This window comes from Aristolochia californica, unplaced genomic scaffold (assembly GCF_029961685.1).
Source record: "Aristolochia californica isolate CCGP_79_NKW_82.1479 unplaced genomic scaffold, dmAriCali1.0.hap1 SCAF_4, whole genome shotgun sequence".
Lineage (NCBI taxonomy): Eukaryota > Viridiplantae > Streptophyta > Magnoliopsida > Piperales > Aristolochiaceae > Aristolochia > Aristolochia californica.
The window spans coordinates 47,700,361-47,718,193 of record NW_027182103.1 but is presented as its reverse complement, the minus strand read 5'-3'; the positions used below and the strand labels follow the sequence as shown (position 1 = coordinate 47,718,193).

The following is a 17,833-nucleotide window of genomic DNA, read 5'->3' as shown; positions in this document are numbered from 1 at the left end:
GAAACGCTAAAAGAAACTGTGACTGTCCCAGACGATGCCGGTAAAAGGGAGCGGAACATTAATTATTGTCGGAGTGATGTTCAATCTCGTTAAAAAGAGTAAAGAAGACAGACAGAAGAACAGGAGTGAGTCATGACAACATGTTTTCTTCACTAAACAGGTGACCACGCTTCTTTCTTTATTAAGTAGAACCACTGCTTTCTTCCTCTTTGATCTTGTTGAAGTAGAAAAACCATCTTCCTCGTGATGTTAAAGACGCCTAGATAATGAAGAAGATGACACATATGAGAATGCACAGATTTTTTTTTTATTTTTTTTATTTTCAGGGGAGGGGGTTCTCCTCGCTAGATCGTTGTTTGGTCACTCTACCTTCGCCTATCGCCCAGAAGAGCTTCACAAAGTTTTCTTCAGTCCAGTTTATGCAAGGAGACAATTAAAACAGGTTATCATGCTGAGTATTTGAATGGCCCGTGACAAAATATCCTGCAATCTTCTGCAGTTGATCCTCAAAACTGATATTGTTCTGTCTTCTTCACTTGTAGCTGTCATTCAGCGCTTCAACTGAATCCACACCCGCGTACGTTTCTACCCCTGGTGAAGACTGTAAAGTCTCTACTGAAACCCTAACTTGTAAAGCAAATTCTGTTTGACTTCCCTTTCTGAAGATTTAAAGTTCTAGAATAGTCAGCGTTCTTTTATCTCGAACCAGGTCAAAGTTTCCATCTGTTTCCCTGTCTTTTTCCATTGGCAATCCTCCTCGAGACCTTTCTATTCAAGGGAGGACATCCATCTTCCTATTGGTATCAGCTAATCTTATAAATCAGAGCTCTGAAGCCATTTCCGAGTAAGGTTGCGATGAATGCCTTTTTTAATGGACCCATACTGCCTCTTAGCCTTCTGCTATGTGGGTCTGCATGGGACTCGAGGTCTTCGTCTTCTTTCACATCTCCTACAGTTTGAGGTGGGGAAATGGCGGCCAGCTTTACTCTACTAAGCGAGATGCTCACGTGGGAATGTGCTCTCTGCTCTTCTTGGCTAATATGATGAGTTTTGTTCATGGAATGAATGATGAGGGTTAACTTAAGTTTTCTTTGGTCTGTCTAAAACCTCTTCTTTAAGAGGCTGTGATTAGGTTTTTGAGATGAACCCGTTTACCTATGTGAATGAATCTAATTGAATAGTTTTCTTTATTTTATTACTAAATTGTAACCAGTTTTTACTTGCTAATAAAAGTAAAGGAATGCAAAAATCCAGAAGTGCCGAGGGACCTAAATGATGTGTTGTGTAAATGTAGACATGGAACTTGTTCAGTTCAGTTCATGGAACCCATTCATTACATGATCCAGTTTTTTTTTATTTTAGACTAAGCTGTGCAAGAGATCCCTTGTCATATGTACCAACAAATTGAACTCGAATTTGTGGGTATTGGTCCTATTTTTATACGCATCAAGTTGTTGAGTGGACGTTTTCATGCAAGCGAAGCCATGAATGGTGGTTAAAAGATGAAACTTAGGTAAACCTAGTCTCTGAGTTCGTTTTCCTAGGCTAATATCGACAAAGTAAACCAAAAAACCCACGCAAAAGTCCAATTTATCGATCCATGGCAAGCCACCTTATCTTCTTAAACAAATGGCTGCCGTCATTGGAGAGGGTTTTTATTCTAATTTCTTTATGCTTTTACTGGAGATAGTGGCAGAGATTCGTTCCATGTTGAAAACTGCTGTCGTCTTCAGTGACAAAACAAGAATACATTATCTAAGTTGGGATTTTTGGAAGCCTGTGGCGTACGTCGACCACTGCGATGTGATATTTGATCATACTACGCTTTTATAAATGAGATTCGTTTGGACCCTCTCCAAAAATGATGTTGAGGAGAGAGGATTTAGGGTCCCCACTTCTCTCGAATGCAGCCACCTCCCGTTGACGAGCTAATCCCATCAATAATTCAGGTTAAGTCGTTGTCATCGGCATTTCAGGAAGAGATCGTTCGAGGAATTAAAATGCTCAGGATATCTGTTGTGATTTCATTTTTTTTTTTTTTTTTTACATTTCCTTCATGCATTTTAAATTGGAGTCTATAGATGTGCATGTCCATTGTTTTTACTGCCTTAATTTCTTAGTCGAAATAATATCATATAGATCAGTATTACTAAATGTCTTAATGGGTATTAGTTGAGAAATAGTCTTAAACTGTGTTTATTTTTCTAAGGAATGAAAGGAGAATCAAGTAAGCATATAAATTCCTTTTTATGCCTATAACAAGATTTTATAATGTCTTGTAAAACCCAAATCCAGGCACTGAGGATTGGAGTGAGCAAGAGCCTGTTTGATTAATTATACCAATAGAACTACCCAATTCAAGTCATTGCATCTATGTGAATTCAACAGGCCGAATTGGAACCTACTTTGAAAGATCATCCCTCGAAAACGAAATTTTTGCCTTAATTTTGCTTCGTTCTATTCCTTCCCTTTCCTTGGGTTCTTAACTCTGAGACATGATGATAACATATCACCGACTTCTTTGCAGATGGAACTAGAATGAACAAATCGTACATGCATCCTCCAAAGCTTCAAAGCATTTGAAAGCTTTTCTTCATGCCAATGAAGAAAACCTAAACCTCCCCACCTAACTCTCATCTCGTGGCCTTCCTCTATTCCAACTTTGGTGTGCATGTAAAGCTCTACTTTGGTGTGCAAATGCCATGTGCCTCCACGCCATTAAAGCAACGCAGGTTCTGTAGTTCTCATCTCTAATCATCACTCCCATGTTCAGAAAAAAAAAAAAAAAAGAACTTCTCGTGAGTCATCATCATCTTCGAAGCCACATTTTCTCAAAAGCGCTTTTCTTAATCTTTTTCTTTAATCGAAGACGATTGATAATTTGGTGTTAATTACTGTTGGTCGTGGCTTCCACTATCATTACTATATCATGATTTTACTTATTGTAAATTGCACTCTATTTATACTGCTCCCTCCTTGTTTCCTAGTACATCAGACGCTGGTCCGGATGAGCAGCCGAATATGTATCAGAGAGGAGCAGTGTTGATCGGAAAGGGAGCATGGGCGCGACGGCACCGTCGACGACGGAGCCACGCCGGGGGAACCGTACGTCTGGGAGAGCGGCGACGGGGGATCAGAGTCGGATTCGACGTGTGCCGGCCGTGTCTGCGGCTGAGGTTTCTGCTGGTGCTTCTTCTCCGGCGAGTGAAGAAGTCGTTGGTGGAGGTTGCGTCCAACGGACAGTTCATGGGTTACTGGTCTTTTCCTTTCATGTATCCGATCCCTTTCCCTCCCGTCGGCTCCAGGTAGGGTTTGTTCGGTCGTCGGGTATCCTCTCCGGAGGACCTCGAACCAAGTACTCGACGTCGACGCAGCAGTACTGCACATAGCTCCACTGTGACCTGATAAAGCCGAACGAGTGGCAGAGTTGAGAGTGTGAGATCCTCTGGGGAGGATGGTGTGCAACTCCCAGAAGGAGTCGGAGAAGAAGATTTAAAATTGATCGTAGTGGGAATATGGTTGAAATTGTTCTTCATCGTCTTCTTCTTCTTCTTCTTCCTCTGACTGTGAGTGTATGATCAAGCCTGTGCCATTGTTTTGTTTTAAAAAATCTGTAAATGTGTTAGCATCAATAGTTCAAATATGTTATCTTATGATTTCACTTGAATGGTAACTATCTCTCTTTCATTTTTATATTACTCGATTAACGCCTATGTTTAATAAGGCATTACTAGCAATCATTTTTCTCCTGCATTCTGCTTCTTCGTAACTCGTATCTTGATAGAAAAAAAGGAACTAATCAAGATTACTTTGGCCTCACAAAGCACATTAGCTTAACCAGATTACTTCTTGTAAGAGAGGTTGTAGCATGTTAATAGCATCCAGAAATCTACCAGCCATGTCAAGAGACGGTTTCATTGACGACTGTAGTTAGAATAAGAGACATTATGAAGAAGTGGGTGTCCCTAATGCAGAAGAAGAGATTGATAGAAACAAAATCAACAAGTCAAAGTAAACTTAAGAAGTAGATAAAATTGGTCCAATTTTGTGAATCATGCCAAAACTTTCCTTGTCAGTTGTCATATTACAAATAAAAGGGAAAAGGGAAGCAGTCAACTTTTGAAAATATTTTTCTTGTAATATTTTTCTTGATTACTTGCATCTCCAATACAACTTGATAAGTTCACTGGTTATGGGATCTTTTAACAGTTCAAACAATTCAAAGATTTGCTGTTGATATATAATTTTAATTACTGCAATTAACAGTTTTTTTTTTTTTTTGTTTCTTCAAATAATCAGCTTACTAGGCTCATATCTGGCGTCTTGAATTTGTCTGAATAAAAGCTGACATATCCCTTAGATTGAGACGACCAAAGGCCCAATCGCCATCACTTTGGTACTGTGAATCCTGCTACGTTTGCTTAAACTTATTATTTGTCAAACCTCAATCCATATTAAAACACTAAATACCTTGCAGTTTCTGTCCGTTCCCTTTCTCTTGGATTAACGGCAACATTACTTGTACGTAATGAAAGAATTGACAAAGCAGATCAATTTAAATAATAGAACAGTAAAATTTAAGCACATGCTCTATGTTGGGCGTAAAAAAATGAAAATAACAATAAAAAAACATTTACACATACTGGTGAAGAAATGCTCTGTGCAGTAACATTTTGTGAGACCCAAATTACTTGCCCAAGTGAGTCAAGATCCAGCTGATCAATGCCTCTCTCTTGCCAGCAACGGGAAGACTCTGTACTGTTAAGTCCTTCAGCTGCAAAATTACAATTTAATAACACTGTCCCTATCTAACAACCAAGTTGAATCAGTTTGGTGGTGAATATATTTGACCTCAGCAAGTACATTCCATTTATAATTTGTACACTCCTACACAGCATGCTCGGCAGCAGCTTTTCGCTGTTTAGAAACATCACAGCCAGAACATTTCGTTTTCTCAGCTTCCCCTTGGTCCCTGTTTTATCCATAAACAGCACTCTTGAATTCTTCGATAACTTTCACAATTCCAGGCCTGACACATTTATTCAGTAGATCTCTCTTGGTTATCATTCAAAGTAAAACATGAATGAGCCTCTCTAGCCTAACACGACTGGCAGTTTTGAAGACTCTATACTTGGGAAAAGGAAAAAAGAATGTCTGTCTATTAGTTTCTATTAGAAACAAATAAGGCAATCTCCGCACTCACGAAAAGGTTTGTGGACCTCGAGGGTATCAAGTGTGCTAATCAGGTCCATCATTTACAAGAAAACAACCGTTTCATATGGACTTTCAAAGTTGCTAATACATTCCACATGCCGCATGTATTATCCCTATTCATTTTCTTGACACCCAGAAAAGATATATAGATGAACTAGGTACACTATTGTAAGGCCTCCATGCAGCCCACTGGGAAGATGACACTTGTAGACAAAAGTCTCGAGAAAAATCAAAAACAGGATAAAGTGTGAAGTTCATTGATCACATATTTGCCCAACATCTTTTACACAGTTAGGCATGTTGTTATGGTCCCTAGTCATGGATCGAGTAACTCGATACATTTGCAACAGGGCAGTCAAGCAACACAATGACAGGGCTGCGTTTGACCGAAACTACCATGTCTTTAGAGAATGAATACCATGATAGGCAATATAAATTGATTACCTATCATTATTAAAATAAATAAATAAGTACACTGATTACCTAGACATGCCTTCTCCATCTGGTAATGTTTCATCAATAGTCTGTGGCATCTCATCTTCCCCAAAAGCAAAGATCTCCAGAATAACCTAGTGTCTTTGTAATGCCGCAAGGAGTAATGAACTAAGTTTTCAAGCAGATGCAACAGAACCAGCAAATAGAAAAATCTAAAATGGTGCCAGAAGAGGCATTTCTCCTGCTTTAAAGCAACAAAGCAACAAACAGAAATAGCATATCAAAATTAGTAGTTCCACTCCCACAATATAAATCAGGTTCATAGAATTGAGTTTATGGAATGTCCTCATAAAGTGTAGTCACATCATCATTTGCTAATAGTTGTGTTTGTATGACATCATATTCCGAGCTAAGACCATCTAAAAATCTCACTACTTAAATCTGATTTTTTTTCTTATGAAAGTCATTTAAATTCGTAATAAAGGGATGAAAAGTACTGATTTCCTACAAGACATCCCTCATTTCGGTAAAATAATCAGTGACTGATCTGTCACCCCTCTGTATATTAAAGTATCAGACATACAATACATACATCCTTGACAAATTGCTCCTGAGACAGAATTGAGGCCAGTATATTCCACATCTCTTTTGTAGTCCCACAACTCAATATCTGACCACTAAAACGGGATTCCATGTTGTTGACCAATCAAGTCATCACTGCCTCCCAATCTTTAGTTACGGGATTAGGGGGTTCATCCTTAAGATATTAAGCCTTCCTTTTTGCCTTTAAGAACATGAGAACAGAACAAAACCAATTCACATAATTTGAACCATTTAATTTTATGGAAGTAATCAGAATAGAGTGAGAGTTTTTACTCTTTGAGCTCTCATAGGGCTTAATTACAGCAATATGCTTACCAAATTCAGCCATTCAGTAGCTTGAGATGCACTTCAATATATCCAAGATGATTAAGTAAACTCAAAACTCCAATAAACACAGATTCCCCAATTGCCTGTAAGTGGACCCCACACAGGGCACAACCACACTTCACAATAACAAAAAGCAATTTCAGCAGCCAAAGTAGCAATCAAACCCTATACACATCAACCTAAAACATCAATTATGGGGCTGATGCAGACAAGCAAGGATGACACAGGCACAATAACGATGACGCATGCATCAATGGGGTAGGAATTCCAATTTAGAATCTTTATACGGGCAGTAAAGTATGATAATGCTCATTTAGTAGTAGAGACCATTAGCCAAATTGGCTATGGCAGGAAAAAGAAGTGAAAAAACTGATTTTTACCCTACCAATAGAGAAACTCGTTGAAGCCCTTTCCAGAGGGATGAAAAACTATAAAGAAAATCCAAGAAACTCTTAGAAGAACTTCACAGAACTGGCTTCTATGGTTTTGATACCATGTAAAATTGTAAAAGTGGGAAGAATAGAAGAGAAAAAGGGAGAAAAATAGAGAGGAGAAGAGTTCAGGAAGCACCTTTGAGGGGCTGCATTGTGTTGGTGACCAAAAAGATTGAGCTCCCCCTTTAAACAATTTACTCATAAAAGGACAATTATGCCCCTTGAATACATATCAGAATTAAGTGTAACTTGAAACTTAAAGTCATGACAAAGATTTTAGCTTGCTGTAATCAAATGAGAACTATGAGATGGTGAAATGACCTAAATGCCCTTGAACTAATATTTTAACATTGGCCACAGACTCTCATATGAATTCCTGTGTTAGATTTGAATTAGTTAGTATATACTTTATTTAATTTTATTCAACCCTATTCATCATGAACTTTAATCAAGATGGTCATTATCCTTTTCTGTTCTCTATAGCAGATTCCACTATAAGTTTATATTTTACTCTCCCATAGTGCATAAAAAAAGGCCCAGTAGCTTTGATTATGATAAAGACTCACAGTCCAGTATATCTAATAATGTCTCTTGAAGCATAACCATTATTGTATCTAAACACAATCAATATGCAATAAATATCTGATGGTGCCTCAATCCACTTCCACTGCTACAACTACTCTAGCTAAATCAAGTGAGTTTGTTTTACATGTGCATCCAGTTATTGACTTTGGTGCATCATCACATATGTCAGGTATGTAGTCACTGTTTCTGAATCTTAATTCTTCCACGCTATGTAAACAAGTAACACTTGTTGATGGCTCATCTTCCTAAGTTAATGGAGTAGAGTCTGTTAAACCTACTTCCTCTTTGTGTCTTGACTCAGTCTTGTTGGTTCCTAAATTTCCTGTTAATCTTCTTTTGGTTACCCAAATTACAAAATCTTCTCTTATGTGTTTCAGGACCTCCAGACGAAGAAGATGATTGGTTCAAGGCTTGAGAGAAATGGTTTGTATCACATGGAGGGTTCATCATCATATTCAACACATGTGCTTCATGTTCAGGATACACCCTTCCGATAGCACCTTCATCTCGGCCATCCGTTTGCAGCAAAACTATCATAGTTATTTCCCGCATTACACTCTTCATCTCATTTCTAGACCGAGTCTTGTCAACTAGGAAAGTACCAGCAAACATCCTTTCCTTCCAACTAGTCTTCTAGTCATAGTCTTTTCAAAATTATCTATTCTGATGTAGGGGGACCATGTCATGTGGTCTGTACTTTTTGTCGTTCGTATTTTCTGTCATGCATTCAAGATTTTAGTAGATGTACCTGGGTGTACCTCCTGTGGGAGAAATCAAAAGTTTTTAATGCATTTCAAAATTTATAATGAAATAAAGACTCAATTCGGTGCATCTCTTCCTATTTTGCATACAAACAATGGACCTGAATTTATGATCCATAAATTTCACTCTTTTTGTCAATCTACAAGCATTATTGGTCAATCTAACTGTGTATATACTTCACAACAAAATGGGGTAACTGAAAGAAAAAATCTTCATTTGGTTGAAGTAGCTTGCACCTTGTTATTTCACATGCATCTCCTAAATCTTTTTGAGGTGATGCAATTCTTATTGCCTGTTTTCTAATAAACATAATACATTCATCAATACTTGGTCGTAAAATTCCATTTCACATTCTTAAACCTGAATTTGAGTTGTTTCTCTTATGTCCTCATGTATTTGGTTTTGTACATTTACTTGGGCCGACAGCTGATAAATCATCACATGCAGTTGTGAAATGTCTCTTCTTGGGATATCCTCAAACCCAGAAGGGACATAAATTTTTTTGTCCATCTACGAGAAAAACATTTTTCAAAGACACCATATTTCAGTTTATCTAGCTCTCCTCCCTTGGTTGCTCCTAGTCCCATGGAGGATGTGTCTATCTCTCTATCATTGGCCTCAATGGCAAAACCTTTAAAGGTGTATCAACGCAAAAAGTATGGAACAACACCACAAAAGACTCTTCTCTCTCAAGACCTGAATCACTACCTTCATCGTATGAGGTGCCTGAGATCAATAATCTTCATCTTCCTATTACTGTCCGTAAAGGTATCCGCACTTGTACACGGTATCCCGTTTGTCATTACGTTTCTTTTCAATCCTTGTTTGAGCCTTAAAATCTTTTGCCATGTCATTGTCTTCATGTGTTATTCTTTCTTCAATGTAGGAAGCTTAGTCCTCTCAAGTGTGGAAACAAGCTATGGACATAAAAATGGATTCTCTATTGGATAGAGGGACTTGATTTTATGTGAGTTACCTATCAGTGCATCTGTTGTAGGTTGTCATTGGGTATATATAGTCAAAGATAATGCCAATGGACCTATTGAATGGTATAAAGCACGTCTAGTGGGTAAAGAATATACCCAAACTTATGAGGTTGATGTATTTGAGATTTTCTCCCTTGTAGCCCAGTTGACTTTTGTTAAGATACTTGTCTCAATGGCAGTTACACAAGGGTGGTCGTTATTCCAGTTGGACATTAAACATGTTTTTTTATATGGTGACCTAGATGAAGAGGTCTATATGGAGCAACCTCCTAGTTATGTTGCCCAGGGTAAGACTAAGAAGGTATGTCGGTTGAATAAAGTTATTTATGGTCTTAAGTAGAATCCTAGGGCATGGTTTGACAAATTCAGAAGGGTAGTCATGGGGTTGGATTTTATCAGAAGTCATTGCAATCATTCCTTTTTATTCTGAGAAGAAATACTAGAATTGTGGTAATTCTTGTGAATGTGGACAACATAATATTATCTGGGTGTGATAAACAAGGAATTGAGGAGGTAAAAACTCATCTTGCAACACATTTTCAAACCAAAGATTTAGGGTCTCTAAAGTATTTTCTGGATATTAAGGTTGCTAGGAGTAAAATAGGAATTGTACTAACTCAAAGGAAATATGTGACAAATATGCTCCATGAGTATGGACAATTAAGGGCAAACCTATTGAAACTCCTATGGAAATTGGTCATAACCTACATGAAGATGATAGACCAAAACTTCGGGACAAGATTGTGTATTGAAGACTTGTAGGTATACTCATTTATGCTACTATCACTCACCTAGATTTTTTATTTGCGGTCAATATGGTTAGCCAGTTCATGGAATGCCATTTTAAGATTCATTTGAAGACAACCCAAAGAATTTACGATACTTGAAGAGAGCACCAGGAAAAGAGTTGTTTAATGCAACTCATGCATACTCGAATGCAGATTGTGCAAAGTCAAAACTGGACAATAAATCAACTTCTGGCTACTATGTATCTGTTGGTGGAAACTTGGTTAGCTGGAAGAGTAAAAAATAGAAACATTCAAGTGTAGAAGCTGAATACAAAGCAACGACTCATATAACAAATGAACTTATATGGGTCAGATCAGTATTGCTGGAGATGAGTTTTACTACTGTTGAGGCCATGACCATGCCTGTGATAATCAGGCTACAACTTCAATGCTAGCAACCCAGTATTTCATGAGAGTACAAAACATGTAGAGGTGGATTGTCACTTCATTTGTGATACAGTTATGAGTGAAGTTGTAGTCACCCCATATGTTAAATCAATTGATCAGATTGGTGACGTTTTCACTTAATATTTGGGCAAAAAAGTGTTTGAACATTTCTACAACAAGTTGAGACTTCTTGATACATACGATCCAACTTGAGGAGTGTTAATAAATATTGAAAGGTATTTTGGTCATTTTCAGTGTCTAGTATTTACATCAGGAGCCAGCAGTAGGTTATATATCATGTTATGAACCTATGGTTCAATTTTGGTTAAAATCTGATATGTATACATGAAGTTATGTATAGAGAGAATATGAGGGGCAATGCTGTAATTATACTCCTGCAATAACTGAAGTGAAAATATAAAGAAGAGGAGGTCGACTTTTTGAGCCTCCAAAGAGTGCGTCTCTATTCTCTCTTTTCTTCATTATTTCTTCCTCAATTTCTCCCTTTTTACACAATCCTTGAGTCCCTTGAAATCAGCTTGTCTAACTGATCAAATGGAATGTAGTCCATACTAACTCACATCAGCTAAGCTGAGACATAGTCTGTTTGGATTTTTTGGTGTTGCTTCACGTTAATGATATTTCTGGTACTAGTCTCAAACCAAAGAGTTTTAACATCAGACAAAGATCAGCATTCAAAGCAGAAAGGACATTGCAAATTTTAAGCAAATAAACTGTATATGGATCTCCTTAAAAAAAAATATGAATTAAAAATCAAACCAGTTATACTTGCAGCAGAAAATTATTTCTGTGCAGGCCCATCAAGTTTCATTCAATTTCCACAAGACAAGAACAAAATCAAAATCAAAATCACTCCAAAGACTTACCTCCAACATGAGTAAACTCTTTAAATCAGCGGTGCAGTGGGCCTATCCAGATGTTCTCGCTCAGGCACATCAAAGACATATCCGCCATTCAAATCTTGCAATTTTTTCTTCCCCCTCTAAGAAAGAAATATATAAAAAGGTAGAAAATTGCTGAAAAGAACATCTTAAATGCGGCTAATCATGACACTTGATCAGCTGTAAAAAAATCCAACAACAAGAAATAGAAAAGCAAATAGAAACCTAAAAGAGTTAAAACATATGTAGCAATAATAAATGACAAATGCCTATATGGTCAAATCAATCCAACCAGTAGTTGACAAAGTTAGTTCTTTGTACCGTCATTTTCTATGATAACAAAAACAGATCTCCAATGAAGCCACAAGGTAGGGTTCATTTGAGAATATGACTCTCTCCATTTAAGAACTACCTCATACACATTATAGGAAGTGAGCCACAAGAAAAGGATTGCCCTCCCTTCCATTTTCCTTTTATAGGAAGTGAGCCACAAGAAAAGGATTGCCCTCCCTTCCATTTTCCTTCAATAAAGTGCAGTATATCAATAGGTGTAAGAAACTCAAATAAAAGAGATAAAAGTTACTAAAACTATAAAAATCAGGTAACTTATGCTCTATAGCAGTGGAAGCACATCATTTCTCCACAATCTTATATTGCCCCAACATGTTGTATCATACAACAGAAACGTGCAATTGAAGCATACAGAAACAATTAAAATCTGAACTTATTGTTCTAGTTAACTTTGTTCTTCCAAAATAAAACAAGAAGTGGAGTAATATTGTTTATGTTCCCCACACTCTGTGAGACTTAAAACCAATGACCATTGAGCCAAAAGCCAATCCACATGAAAATAGCGTAATTATGCTTTACTTTTTCTCATCTTTTTGTGTAAAAACTTCAAAATATATTTCTCATGTCACTTAGCTTTAGCGTTATATTTCTTATGTCACTTACAGTTACAGTGTGCTGGTCTCACTTTTCTACTACTTCAAGATTACTCGAGTGCAAATAATAAGACGTCTTGGAAAAATAGCAAGATTTTATAACCGAGGCAATACAAATCTTTGTAAGTAATATAATCAATAGCTTACAGTATTGAAGAAGATGATTGCAATTTCATCGTACGATCTGTTGATTATTTGAGTTCTCAACGCCTGTGTTACAGAATCAACTACAAGATGATAATGGGTTCCCTCCGTTCCGCCGGCCAGCATATAGTCCATTGACCAAAACAATATCTTAATTTGAACTGCAATTGAGTCGAAAACCACGTAAGCACTGCTAATTCAGCAAAGCCAGTGAGCTAAAAAACATACGAGTCACACAAAAAGGGAACTTTCGCTTCAGGTATAAACATTTCCGGTCATGCATCGATCAGGTATACTGCGAGTTCTTTGATGGCATCTTTTAACTAATCGAGTCAGATACCAGACATCGGTCAGAAAAGCGGAACTCAGGACTCCCGTCTCACGGCATTAACAGAATAAATCTAAAGGGAAAAAGCATCGGACCTGGTAGAATTCGTGCTGTATTCCTCATCATCCCGAAAGAGATCTTCTAAATCATAATCCATCAAAAATAGCTTCAAACTTGGAATCTTCAATCTCCCGGACCCTCGGTTTTGGTTGTTTTAGCTAACGATAGTAGAAGAAGGAAATAGAGGGAAGCGAAGGGTGGAGGCGACTTCAAAATTAAAAGCCAAGCTTTTGCGGGAAGCCACATGAAAATCGAAACCCCGAGAAAAAACTTTTGGCGCTAAAGAAAACTATCCTATTCCAATATTTCTCTGCATGAACTCACCGGAATGCCCCGTCAAAAGAGGACATTTCCAATTTCATACGTTTTGCTATCAAACTTGGCTTTTCATTGTCATCATAAGGTCAAATCGAAAAACAGAAATCTCTTCTAGAATGTGAAATTCTAGAGTTAGCCGAGATTAATTACTTAAAGTTAAAAAGTAAGTTACGAGACTGCCATAGTTGACATTTGCGGGAAATATAGCCAGCCAACGACCACAATCGCCTGTGTAGCAAACTACAACACAAATCAAAATTCGAAATTAGAGCAAGTCGTGAAAAGCTGCAGGAATTAGAAAGAGAACAGAAGGCGATGATCCTCCTCTTTTTACATTTTTCTTTTTTCTCTTTGAATAATAAAATCATTACAAATGCTACAAGGAATTGAACTACCAAAACACTTCAATATATATGATATATCCCACCCATTTCGGCCCTCATCACAGTAATCTTCTCTGTATACACCCCCTTACATTCCGTGTGTCGTAACGTTTAATGTGAGTAAACTGTCAACTATGTCATGTATGATTCTATAGTCTCTTCTCCTATTTCCTTCTTTACATATAGTTTCCTTGTCAAAGCCAGAAAATCAGAAACTTGACATGATGTGTGTATCTTTCTCAGGCATTGATGCGAGCATCTCTGATTGGGGGGAAAAGCTGCATTGCTACATCACGGATTCGTGCCCCACTTCCCCAGAATGCTGCAAGATAGAGGCCCATGATAGCCATTGCAACCACAGAGCAGGCAGCTGGGACGGCGTGGCTGCTTCCAAGGAACTGTGTCGCAAGGAGTCCAGCTAGAGTGGAGCTCTGCATACCGGTACATAGGGACATTGTTCTACACACTTCCTCCTCTTGCCTGTCATAAGTTTTCATTAGAATGGTTGGTTTTTCACTAGAATGTTTGATCCTGAATGATTCAGTAAACTTTAACTACAAATTCAGCAAACTGATATCCAAAAGCTAGGACAAGCAGATCAAAACAGTGGAAATCTCTACTTGCTCTGGGTAAACTTAGAACATATCACATCTGTTCTTCAGAGGAGTCAAAACTGAAAAAGGAAAATGAGGCCCCTGTACTAATGTCATAACAGTTGATAAATAAAAATAGAAATAAAAGAGTAATATGGCCCTGCAAATCAAGGCTCCCCAAAATTTGTGCAGGAGAAGTTCGCCTTGGGGGAGTGTCCGGTAGTTTTACCATCAACAATTGCTTGAGGTGTTCCAAAAGGAATAAAACTCGATGACCCAGCTCTTGATTCCACAGAGCAGATCTGCAGATTGTGGCACTGAGAGATTCATAGCCAGAAAACTCTTTTTCACCTTGGTGATATATATGGTGATTGTCAAAGAGTTTTTCCAGCTCAAACTTTACAGGTTATGTTATTCCCCAAAGCCAGGTCAACAAATCAAAATGAAACCGTGGCTCCACAGTCAGTAAGATCAAAACAGCAGAGAGCAGACAATCTTTAAAGAGAAAGTAGAGAACTCACCTCCATAATGGAACCTTTGTCACCCAATATCCAATAATAAATGCCAAGACATGAAATGTCAAAATTGGTAAAAGTAAATGTAGACCCTCTGAAGATAAAATCTGGCTTCGATTAATAGCAAGGGGGCTCCCAATACACAACGAGGTGCAAATCATAGCAACAATTGGCATAACTGGCTGAATTAGATTCACCACTGGTTTTGCATATGTATTAAGAACCAGCCCCAGTGTAACAGGAACAAAGACCACCTGCAACGAAACAACATCAGCAAGCATTGTTAACACCATCTCAAGCTCCCACCCTTGAATCCAAATTTGCCAAATATATGTTAGAAACCTTGATTCTCATTTTTAATTAAAAAGCATTCTTTTGAAAATTTCAAACCAATGTCAGACAAAAATCGCCAAACCAGTATTACAAAGCATCATAAGACATCTAAGAAAAAAGGCAACATTCTCTAGAACTTCCCCTTAAAACAATGTTTGAGAGAGCTTCATTTTGATTATAAAAAAACTCCAGATTTCCAAAGTAGTTTCTGAACTGTTCATTCAAAACCCAAGTACGCTCTTCAGGAAACTTAGAAACACCAGAGACATCAGTGATTTGATCATGTTTACCTGCAAGATTGACTTGGACATTGCAATTGCATCAACAGGAACTACTGAGCCTATCAAGAGACCAGTAAGAAGAGGGGTGATCAGTACAGAAGATATTGTTGTCAAACTAGTAAGTAGGATACTCAAGGCCACATCTCCTTTGCTTAAGAAACTTCCATAACTCGATAATTGGGCCCCGGAAACACAACATGTGAGGATGAAACCAGCATAGAACAGAGGCGGTGTACCGAAAGCTCTTGCTAAGAACAGGCCCAAAATTGGTTTAAGCACGTATTGCGCCATAAACCCAATGGAAAGTGGTAAGGGTCTGCATAAAATAAGCCAAAAAAACAGTATAGATGTATGCCCAGATTCTACTCTGCTAAGGTATGGATACGAAAGTGAAATCTGAATTCATTTAGAGCAGTCAATGATTTGCAGGGATGGAGCACCTTAGGAACGCAAGTTTGAAATCATCCATGGAGAGCCGGAGTCCCACTGATAACATAATGCCACCAAGAGCAGGGGCATAGTGGTCTTTGGATACCCTATTAGACAAGCCAGCAAATTATTAAATAGAAGATTCTCATCTCTGGCTGCAATTCAGTCCATAAAATAGAATTAAAAATGTTGAAGGATAAATTTGTTAATTTCGTTACAAACTCAAGGTATTAGAGGCAAGAACCTTGTAAAAGCTATTGAATTCTTAAAACAAAACTAGCAAGGAAACAACAATCTAGACAAAGGCAACAAGGAAAAGAAAGGCAAACTGTGTAAATGAAATGGAATTCAAGAGGCGAAAAAAACGCAAAAAGAATAGTTCTACAGAGGTCATTTGAAGCACCTGAGCTTTTCTTAACCATACCAGGTGAAGGTCGCGGGATTCACAAGCGCTGCCACTGCCGTAGCAGCGACGATGAATGGCAGCATAGCAGACAGAATCTGCGAAGGATCCATCTTTTGTGCACCAGAGTTTGCTCCGAAGCCAAGGAACGAAATGTTCCCTTCTCGCCTCTGGGCTCCCACTTTACCAATCCCTACTTTGCCTATATATGACGAAGAAGCAAATACCAAACGCTCATTACGGACCATTCTAAGTTTTAAACTGGGTCTCCTCCTATCATCAAAAGAGAGCCAAGTCCGCGACAAGCAGAGATGGGGAGAGTGAGTAACGGCATCACGGTGCGCGGTTCCAACAAAAGGGCCGCACGGAATTGCGGCCATGAGTAGAAAGAGCTTAGAAAAGGAGAGGTTAAAGGAAGAGAAACTCAGAGGCGCATTGAGATTGACATATGAAGAAGAGAAAGAAGAAGAAGGAAACGAAACTTGGTAGTAGAGTCCTCACAGTGAGATCTTTCAGAGGATAATGGAGAAAAAATCTAAAAAATCTAATAATAATAATTGTCTTTCGAGAGTGAGAGTGTGTTAGACTCGTGGCGTGCTTCCTCAGTTTTTCTCCGCCGCAGTGAGGCCTGGTGGAGTCATGGAGCTCAGACGCTTCCAGGGTCGAACGAGTGGCTCTTCTTTCTTTGGCTTTAAGTTCCCATTTTCTTTTCCATCGTCCGAAAACCTGGCCCACGTTGAAGTGGGCCCTTCATTTCCTCCACGGCAGAGAAAAAAAAAAAAAATCGTCGGATCAGATCAGCAGAGATGGTCGGACCCGAAATTTTCAGTTTCTACTGAATTAATTAGGTTGAATTTAAAAGATATTTCAATTTTTTTAAATAAATCAGATTCACCTTCAGCGGTTTTTTTACTCTGCCGTTTTTGTATGTGATACGTTAATATACCTTTTTTATGAGTGAATCCATTCCTGGTACTTGCCCTGACCGTTACCGGAGAGGAAAGCGGATGCGCAGACGGGATTCGGTTTTCCCCACCCTCCTCACTACCGCCCAAGACTGACTTTTCCTATAAGTCTTCCATTTGCCACTTAATTTGGAGTGTCTTGACTTTGGCTTGCCGTTGAGTCCATTTCACGTTGATGTCGAGTGATCTTGATGTGGATGCCACAAAAACACCAAAGAAAAAAAAAGGGCAATTGAGATAACAAATAAAGAATATCGACGACGATTCTTTTGGCAGCCTAGAGGAAGGGCGTCGAAGGGTGAGGTTGACGGCAGTGACAGAGCGAGGCCGACTGGTGAAAAGACAAGGACTAGTGCATGACGAGAGGGGAGGAGAAAAAATCAGAGGGTCAAGAGTGAGTAAAAGTGAAATTCAGATAGGCAAATTCATATCTAAATATGAATAGGATACTTCATTGCTAAATATGAATTTGCCTATCTGAGTATCCTCCGTTCATTGCTAAATATGAATTTGCCTAATACAGTTCGTTTAGTAAGACTACGGTAGTGGTCACGTACAGAATAAATGCACAAGATCCCCGTGGGCTGGTTCGGATAGGGACCAGGACTGAGAAATAAATTGATTCATAGGGATGAAGTTGAAAAATCAACCATTTAAAAATTATTTTACAAAAACATTGGCGCCTTTTTAATAGAGTGTGAGAGGGATGGATAT

General features: G+C 38.4%; 2 protein-coding genes across 2 annotated transcripts; both read right to left on the bottom strand.

Annotated features, from left to right (window-relative positions):
- Positions 1-4,543: 4,543 nt before the first annotated feature.
- LOC137962505 (uncharacterized) lies at positions 4,544-13,229 on the bottom strand. Its single transcript, XM_068809404.1, has 6 exons — positions 12,935-13,229; positions 12,515-12,672; positions 11,409-11,524; positions 5,698-5,890; positions 4,852-4,972; positions 4,544-4,774 (listed from the first exon to the last, which is right to left on the bottom strand). The coding sequence occupies exons 3-6, from the start codon at positions 11,415-11,417 to the stop codon at positions 4,771-4,773; spliced, it is 327 nt and encodes a 108-aa protein (XP_068665505.1). The 5' UTR covers positions 11,418-11,524; positions 12,515-12,672; positions 12,935-13,229; the 3' UTR covers positions 4,544-4,770.
- A 266-nt stretch (positions 13,230-13,495) lies between these two features.
- LOC137962504 (probable sodium/metabolite cotransporter BASS3, chloroplastic) lies at positions 13,496-16,655 on the bottom strand. The gene is made up of 5 exons (XM_068809403.1): positions 16,176-16,655; positions 15,763-15,858; positions 15,332-15,638; positions 14,715-14,962; positions 13,496-14,080 (listed from the first exon to the last, which is right to left on the bottom strand). The coding sequence occupies exons 1-5, from the start codon at positions 16,532-16,534 to the stop codon at positions 13,840-13,842; spliced, it is 1,251 nt and encodes a 416-aa protein (XP_068665504.1). The 5' UTR covers positions 16,535-16,655; the 3' UTR covers positions 13,496-13,839.
- Between the last annotated feature and the right edge of the window lie 1,178 nt (positions 16,656-17,833).